Source organism: Chinchilla lanigera, unplaced genomic scaffold, assembly GCF_000276665.1.
Source record: "Chinchilla lanigera isolate Chin_1 unplaced genomic scaffold, ChiLan1.0 scaffold00110, whole genome shotgun sequence".
NCBI classification, from domain to species: Eukaryota; Metazoa; Chordata; class Mammalia; order Rodentia; family Chinchillidae; genus Chinchilla; species Chinchilla lanigera.
This window is the reverse complement of record NW_004955511.1, coordinates 137531-146803: the sequence shown is the minus strand read 5'-3', so window position 1 is coordinate 146803 and position 9273 is coordinate 137531. Positions and strand designations below refer to the sequence as shown.

The following is a 9273-nucleotide window of genomic DNA, read 5'->3' as shown; positions in this document are numbered from 1 at the left end:
TGGAAGTTTCTCTCTTTGTCAAAAGAAATGATAGCAGTTACATCTCTCTACCCTGTGCCAATATGAGATGGAGCCCCACAAGTCAAAGAAACTTTGCTGGCTTACTGCAGGGCACCATCTACCTGGAGTGGCAGTGCTGATCAGCATGTGAAGGGTTGGTCATGAGTAGGCAGCATTAGTGGATGACCACACTTCAATCAGACTATCTCATGCACTTGGGGAGACCTCACATTGCTAATTTTAAGATATCTTTCTTTTTCATTTTCACTAGCTGTAATTCTGCCTTCAAGGTCTGAAATCCTATCCTCCCCTCTTGTTCAACCTGTTGCATATACTTTCAGTGGGGGTTTTAATCTCTTGGATTTCTGTTTGGATCTGTTTTGTGGATTCCATTTCTTTTCTATGCTGGGCAATATTTGTTTCCATCATGTTTCTAGGCTCATTTACTCTTTAATCTGTGTCTTCTCTAATATCTTTGATTTTAAGCATCATTTCTGTACCTGAGAGATTATTTGTTCCATAGCCTTTTCCACTTATTTTTTCACTTTTGCTGCTACCATTTGAGAAAGTTCCAGTGTCTGATTTCCAATTTCATCTCTCTCCTTGAATTCTGGGTTTGTGCTGGGTGGGCTTGGGGCCTGGGGCTGCATTTTTGCTTCTGTGTTTTGTCCTTTTGTATTTTTTCTGTTATGTTTTGTTTGCTATGTTGATTCTTGCCAGTTGACTGCAGACCTCACACTGAAGCAGAAATCCTGACCTAACTGCAGCCATTTTGTTCAGTAAAGCTGCAGTCCTTCCGTTCTCTGCCACTGAACTCAGCTACGTTATGTGATTTGTCATCAAATTAAAATTTCTGTGAATGTGCTGAAAACAACTTTGTTACATACAACTACGCTCATTGCACAGGATACACATCGCACCGTGGCTTTCAGCTAGAAGCTTAGCTCATGCTTGTAACTTCTGTTGCCAACTTATACAAATACAAACTTTCAGCAAACCTCACCTCAAACTTTGGAGGTTACTCCTGTGAGGTGTGCTAGCATCAGTAAAATTTCCTTTCTTCTCCTGAGCTCATGGCTATTGTTGATTCAGTTTTTCCCACAACAACATAATGAGTCACATATATCCTATTTTTTCTACAACTCCTACTTATTGGGATCTGATAGGTGCTGTACATAAGGTAACCCAAGCTACTTGGTGGTTTTACCCACTTGCTATCCTTTCTCCCCAACAGGTCAAGGGTTTTGCTACACAAACTGCTGCCACCCTAAATTACATACAAAGACATGACCTTGCTTAATGAAGTAATTACTCAAGTGTAAAGTGTAAGACTGTAAAAATGATGATCACACATGCATATATATTTTTCTGGTCATTCTCATATACCGTCTTTAGCCCTTTATAAGTTGTAAAATCATTGCAGCTATAGATAAATCTAGTGTTGATCTGGTTCTCACTTGCTTATAATCCCACCACCTAAAAAAATATTTAGTCTGCTTGTTGTGCTGGCAGGACTTGTCACAATCTTCTGTTCTTTATATCATTGTGGGATTATGTTGACAGGCTCCAACCAAAGGCCATCAGAGAAAATAGTCTTGATAACATTGTAAGGGTGCCTAGGCAATGTAGAATGGAGTGTATATACCCTAAAAAAATACAGACATTTAGGATCATATCCCTGAGAAAACCCTTTTCTAGTCCCAAGACTCTTGCCAGATCAAGAGTGATTTCTGAAAAGAGTAGGTCCAGAATGTCAACAGAAGTATTATCTGAAAAATACTAGACCCTGGGAAAACTAGTACTATTCCTAGGAGCTGTCTTCCTGCCCAAATACTAAATCAGCCTCTTCTTGGAATGTTGGTAACACAATGGAACAAAGCGAATGTCATCGCTGTGATGAATCTATAAAGCCCTGCTCTGCAGTAACCTGGGTGAAGCTGTTGACTGATTTGTGTGTCTCACAGATTTTGGGCTGCTTACACTGTTGAGCTGTATGACTCTCCTGTGAGTTTTTGCTAGGTGGTGCTGTTGCAGTAGTACACGCTTACTTTGAGATTTGGTCAGGAGGAGTTGCTGGTGTCCTGTGGGATTTGGGCAGGTGCAACAATACTCTTCTCCTAGAATCTGGCCAGCAAAGGAGATTAACTTGTACCCCCCATTGTGGGATTTTGGCCAGGTGGAGCACTTGACAGTATCCCCTTTCTGTGGGATTTTGTAAGGAGGTGGTTTGGGATCCATATTCTCCTCCTATAGCCACACCCCACTTATTAGATCTAGTTAGTCCTAATACACCTTATCTTTTATAAATTCTGTCTCTGGGCATCTTCTTTGGTCTCTCAGAAGCCCATTGACCTTCCCAGCATTCTTGGGCTCTGCATAACACAGAGAGATACCACCCAGCCATAGAAGTTAAGGAAACTTTGTCATTTACATTAATACTGAGGAGTCATCAGGAAAGTGTTGAATGAAACAGGTCAGGAATAGATAGACAAATACTGCATTTCTCACATGTGAATTATAAAACGTTGAACTCAAAAGTAGACAGTAGAATACTGGTATCCAGGAATCAGGTAACCAGTGGGACTGTGGGGAAAAATTAAAAGAATATAAAATTTCAGATAGGAAGAATAAGATCGAGGCTTCTAGTGTACATCATAGTGGCTATAGTTAATGACAATGTAAAATTTTGTTGAAAACAATATTTTTAAAATGGTTGAGTGCAGGGGCTGGGGATTTAGCTCAGCGGCAAAGTGCTTGCCTGGCAAGTTCAAGGTCGTGAGTTCAGTTCCCGGTACCAGAGAAAAACCAAAAAAACCAAAACAAAAAAAAAAAAAAAAAAATGGTTGAGTGCAGATTATTAGTATGCTCATTACAAAAGAAGAAGTTATTTGGGTAATAAATATGTTGTTCAGCTCAACTTAGCCAATCAAATATATATATGATATTATATATAATGTATATCAAATCATAAATGTTCTTACTCATCAAATACAGCAAGATAGTGTAAAAAAAAGCCACAAGTAGAGAAGGGCTTGTGACATATAAACAATAACTAAGAGACATTGTAACACAGCAGTGTGAGGAAGAGAAGGAGAGATGTGGGTGCCCAGAAATCGAAAAGGAACTGAAGTGACAACTGAAGGCCACAGGAAGCTTGAAGAGAGATACTTCAGTGAAGGAGGAGGTGGCAGGAGGTGCTTTCTCCCTGAGCCCAGACTTGCCACATAGGAGGGGTGACTCAAACCTGCAGACACTCGGTGACTACTGGCCACCCCAGAGACCTCCACAGAGAAAGGCACCAATGGAATGGAACCCCAGAGATCTCCACGCAGAAAGGCTGCAGACTGCAGTGGCTGGTGAGTTATTCAGGTTCAGATGCCCCCGAAGATTAAATGGTTGGCCAGGAACCATCTTGGAGAGGGGCCGATTGAGCTCAGAACTCTGAACAGCTGTGGGCCAGTTCCACCCAATGACTCTCTGCATCAGGGTGAAGAAGCTGAATTCAAATAAGCAGGAGGTCAGGAACCCAAGTTAAAGCCAGCAGGAGGTACACGGAGTGTTACAGGCTGATCAAATGGGGTTTCAGTCTCACAACCAGAAACCAACCTGAGCTTCAGTGAAACTGGAGGTGCAGGTTTGCTGGGATTATCCACTACCCTGCCTTAAAGCTACGTATGGTTTTCTGGGCTTCATCATTATAGATCTGGACTCTGTCCGCCCACACTCTTTACCAGTGACAGCAGAGGCACACCATGAAATGTGTATTTCTTCTTCTTTTTTTCTTTATTTTCTTGTCTTTGTATTGTTGTTCTTGATTGTTTGTTTTTATTTTTAATATGATGGTGAACAGGGTTTCTAGTTTTCTGTTGTTGTCATTCTGTTCTGTTCTTGTCTGTATTTCTTTCTTGTCTCCTTCCCTCCTCTCTTATTCACCAGTTTTGCAAAGTTTGAGTAATCTTCCATTGTTCTTCAGCCTTGTTTCTAATCTCTTCCTCTTCTTCAGTTTCCCTAGTGCCCCTACAAACCCCTTTTAAATTTTTTCTCCTAGGGGTAAAATCACTCTATTGAGGGCTTATTTACTTTATATGATTTTCTGGTTCCCTTTAGATTTTGCTACATAACCATAAATCTAGTTCATATGTTTAAAGGTGGCAAATTAATAATTACCACAATTTGTCATTTTCTAGGCTGTATTTGATACTATTGATTTTGCTGCTTGTACTACGTTAGCCAAGGTGATATAATTGTTCTAATCAGTTGTTCTTCCTTTTATGCCAAGACTGAAATTGCCTAAGGATCACTAACAATACTATAGGCCAATGCCAAAGCACTTTGGGTTGGGCCAAGTAGGCAGCAACTTCTCATCCCAAATAAAAAGAGAGAGGATCTTGAAAAACCCTAAAGTCAGCTACACCTTGAAGGTATCTCTGATAACTTACTTTGAAAGTCTTCAAATTCTAGCAATAAAGCTACACAACATAAGCAATTTATAAGCATCAACACAGGAATAAAACTAAATGAGGAAACAAATGAGAAGACACCTAAATAAGATGAAACCTCAGATTTCCAGCTCACAAAGGAAAATTCAGGGGGCAAGGAGGTGGAGCAATTCAAAAGCCACTCACCTGGACACTCTGAATTTCATACAGTGAAAGTGACAGAGCAGATGAACAAAGATCTAGACAACATCAAATCAGAAACAATTTCTCAGATATCTACAGAGATGATGAGCATAATGACAGACGGGCTTAGTGACCATAGGGAAGATACAGAAAAAAACAAAAATAGAAGAGCTTAGGAAAATGATGAAAATCATGAATGCACAACATAAGAAAGAAAGAATCCATGAAATAGATTCAAACAAGTATTCAGGAGAGCAAAACCCCCATTGAAAGTATATGTAATTGATTGAACCAAGATGAGAAAAGAATATCAGATCTAGAAGATAGGACTTCAGTTAGTGATCATGAAAAGAAAGATTTCTTAAAAATAGCAAGGGATCTAGAAAAATGAATCCAGGAGGCTCTAGATGCAAGTAGGAATGAAAAAGGGTAAAATCACAACAGGTCCTACTGAAATAAAGGAGAGCATGAATACCTACTTTGAGAATCTGTATTCCAGTAAGACAGAAAACAGAAGAAATGGACAGATTTTTAGATACATATGAGCAAGTAAAGCTGATGAAGAAGACATAAAAATTCTAAATAAACCAATATCAGTCAATGAACTCGAAGATGTAAATAACCTACCAACAAAGAAAAACCCAGGCCCTGAGAGAGTCACTGCTGAATTTTATAAGAAATATTGAGATCACCTTATGCCACTACTACTCAAATTATTTAATGAAATTGAAAGGGAAGTCATTCTCCCAGATTCATCCCAGAAGTAAGCATTATCCTGACACCAAAACCAGAGAACAATACAACCAAAGAGAGAACTGCATACCAACCTCCCTAAGGAACATAGACACAAAAATTCTCAGTAAGATAGTGGCAAACAGAATGCTGCAAATCATCAAGAAGGTTATATATGTTTACCAAGTAGAATTAATCTTGGGGATGCAGAGATGTACAGGAAAATATTATAGGGTGAAAAGCATTGACTATATTGACTGAGATGGTTCCACTACAGTAGGTATTTGGCAAAATCCACCATGACTCCAACTTGGCTTCTTATCATTTTCTGAAACAAAGCATCTAACTGTAACAAAGAACTTCAATTTGGTTTGCTCATCAACTGAATCCCATTTTTAAAGAAAATTGTTGACCGATGGTCTCTTTAGATAAACACAGTGTCATCTTCTATCCAACAACCCTAAACTGAAAGTACATAGATTTTGACCTAAGGAATAGAGGTAATTTAAAGCAAAGTTCATAAACCAGCTAATAAAACTGTTATACTGATAAAATAATGAACATCACAACTTCTAAATTCCTCTTTCAGTCCCAGAAGTTATCTGAGCATTAGATATATTCCTTTCTCACAAATAGGGGTCATAGAAAGTTTCCAAAAGGAGCTTGACTTTTCTTATTTAAAAAGAATATGACCACTATTTTAAAGTCTTAGTTTAATCTAAACTCAGAAAAAGGAAGTTAGAAGATACACTGAGCATAGTTTTATTATTTTCTTTATTGGTAAGAGAACAGAAACCGGTGCTTTTGTCAATCTTCCACAAACTCTATTACAGTTCTTATAACATAAAGGATAATGTATTCTCCTTCTTCAGTGGCTTTGTATAAGTAAAGAAATGCATCCCTAAATAATCTGGTCAGGTGACAGTGTCATTCTTAGGATTTATTGCATATGTCTTACACTAGAATTAGTAACAGGTCAGCATGAAGATATTCACTCCACAGTTAACGTCTGACACCAGAGTTTTGCCATAGAATTTTTCATCTCTGAATTCCTCAGAGTATATATTAAAGGGTTCAACATAGGAGGAACCACCGTGTAAAAAATGGTTATGAACTTGTCAAAGGGAAAGTTGGAGACAGGTCTGACATACATGAAAATACAGGGAACAAAAAATAGAACAACCACAGTGATGTGGGAGCTGCAGGTAGAAAGGGCTTTTCTCCTCCCTTCCTGACTGTGAGTTTTAAGAGAGTTTAGGATGAAGCCATAGGAGATGACCAGCAGGATAAAGACCACCAGGCAGATGGCGCCACCATTGGCGACCACAGTGAGGCCTGTAAAGTAAGTGTCAGTGCACGCAAGCTCCAACAATGGGTACATGTCACAGATGAAATGATCGATGACATTGGGGCCACAGAATGGGAGATGAGACACAAATACAAGTTGAACCACAGAGTGCCCAAAACCCCCAGCCCAGGCCAGCACCAAAAGGATGTTGCAAACCCACCGATTCATGATATTCAAATAGTGCAGAGGCTTGCAGATGGCCACATAGCGGTCAAGGGCCATCACCACCAGAAGGAAGACCTCAGCACCACCAAACAGGTGCTCTATGAAGAGCTGGCCCATGCAGGCTGGGAAGGAGATGGTCCTTCTATCACTGAGCAGGTCTATAAGCAGCTTGGGTGTAATGGCAGTGGAATAAAGAGCATCCATGAGTGACAGATAGGCCAGGAAGAAGTACATTGGGGAGCCGAGGGAGGGGCTGGCAAGGACAGTGACCATGATGAGCAGGTTTCCAACCATTGTCACAGTGTAGATGAGTAAAAACATGATAAATAATTCCATTTGTCCATTGGGATCCTGAGTGAGGCCCAGGAGGACAAATTCGGTGACATTGTTACCATGTGCCATTCAGTCTTCCGGTAGGCTTGTTTCAGAGATGTGGGCTCAGGAGAACAGGACCTGCCAGGACAATGTGAATAGAGCCATGATTCCATTCTATCGAGGTGCACACCTTCATCACTATGTGTTCTGCAGTAGTGACTACACAGCAAACAGTTAATAGCTTTCGAATTCCTGTTTCAACAAGCCCAATAAATCTTTATTTGATGATTCTATTTCTCCTCTGATGATTTTTAGGGAGGAGACCCACCCACTGTTATTAGTTCTATCTCTGTCATAGATGACAGTCTATACAGTAGAGTAGTAAACACCCAGGCCTATTTAATAAATGTTTCTTTTAAATATGTCTAGATTTAGAATTCAGCAATGATGAACAGGGAAAACATTCCTGATGCCAAGAAGTATTCTCTTTAGTGGTGACAATAAATTTTAAATGATGAGCTAACATAGATTCAGTCATTTTAGTTTATATTTGTGTGGAATGACTTTATCATATCATCTGTACTACACTAAAGATAACTCTTGTTTTGAACCCTCCCACACATTAGATGACTGATCTTTCATACATCAAAGAATGTTGCATGTTTTTTTCAAAATCTCGATAAATCTCAAGGTCATAGATTTTGAGATGTATCAAATAACTGCAAAATTTTTCAGCACATCAATACCTCTAGCAACTACTTATCTATATATGGCTTTTCGCTTTTGAGACTTATAATCTTGTCTATTTTATTTTTTCCAATACCAAGTTCCTAGCAAATGTATGCTTTCTATCTTGATTTACAGCAATTATTTTTAAATGAACTGAATTAATTCATGACTAGAAAGAACCAGTGTATTAACACTGGCACTGTGTTAGATTTTCAGGACACTTAGAGTAATCCAGATACTAAGAAGCAATAAAAATAGAAAATGGAACAAGAAGTGGAGAATGCTGTGTCATGGTGTTTTATATAAGACTCCCTATGTACTGAGAATCCTTAAAAATAGAATTTCAGTGTGCAGATTCTAAAACACAATCTACTCAAGGGAAAAGTCTACCTGTACTGAGCAAAAAGGCATGGATTTGAGTGACTTTCTAAACATAATTACAAATATTTCTCAGCACATTAAAGTAAAAGAATTGAATGAGATGAGGTCAGAATCTTTTCTACCCCAACTAATCACATCATTGTCAGTCCAGACCTCTGTTTCTTACTCTGTACAAGTTTTACATTTTCCATATTTTATCAGAAGATAGCAATTTGCAAGGTTATTATTGTTACTCCAATAATGCCAGCCTGTAGCAAATGAGATATGACAGTGGCCAAAGAATGACTAATTTTCCATTCAGTGTCTGCCTGAGCAGGACCCAAGTCATCCTTGGAGAGTATAGCAGAGTCCTGAGCACTGTACAGCTGGGCTTTGATGCTTGTGTTGCAATCCCAGGTTAGTTCCTTACCATGTAAGCGACACTGGACAACTTAAATGTCCCTGTACCCTCATTTCATCGTGTGAACATGGGGATACCTGCAGCATCTATCTCGTAATGTTATTTTTATTACACATCTAGAGCACTGTAGGGCATCTGATAAATTCTAAAAATGTATTTATTATTTTTTTATTTTAAAGAGAGTAGTATATAAGAAACAAACAAACAATAAAATAGAACAGTAGCAGCATACCAGTATCACGAACATAAACAAATCAAAGCAGAACATTCAAAGTGATACAGGGTCTCAAGACAAATTAATACAAATCAACAGTGGTTGTTAAATTGCATATCACAATCCTCAATTACATTGTAATAGTGTTTTTTAGTGTTTCACTATAAGCATTAATCTCTGAGAATTTAATCAGAATTATAGACATAGTCCAGAATATAAAGACTAGTATACTTATAACTATGAATCCCTTTTTTGAGTATAGATTAAAATTGCATGTCTTAGAAATTTCCTATTTTGTTATATATAAGTACTACCACTATTTACCAGTGACGTATTGTGACTAGAAGCAAGAGAATTTTATGCACAT

At 38.5% G+C, this 9273-nt stretch overlaps 1 protein-coding gene across 1 annotated transcript; it reads right to left on the bottom strand.

Moving 5' to 3' along the window:
• Positions 1–6345: 6345 nt before the first annotated feature.
• Positions 6346–7272, bottom strand: LOC102022627 (olfactory receptor 4A16-like). The gene has a single exon (XM_005408178.2). It carries the CDS (start codon positions 7267–7269, stop codon positions 6346–6348), a length of 924 nt encoding a protein of 307 aa, XP_005408235.1. The 5' UTR covers positions 7270–7272.
• Between the last annotated feature and the right edge of the window lie 2001 nt (positions 7273–9273).

Bases quoted from the DNA above. Each gene is read 5' to 3' on its own strand.
- LOC102022627 (XM_005408178.2), bottom strand. From the start codon at position 7,269: ATGGCACATGGTAACAATGTCACCGAATTTGTCCTCCTGGGCCTCACT.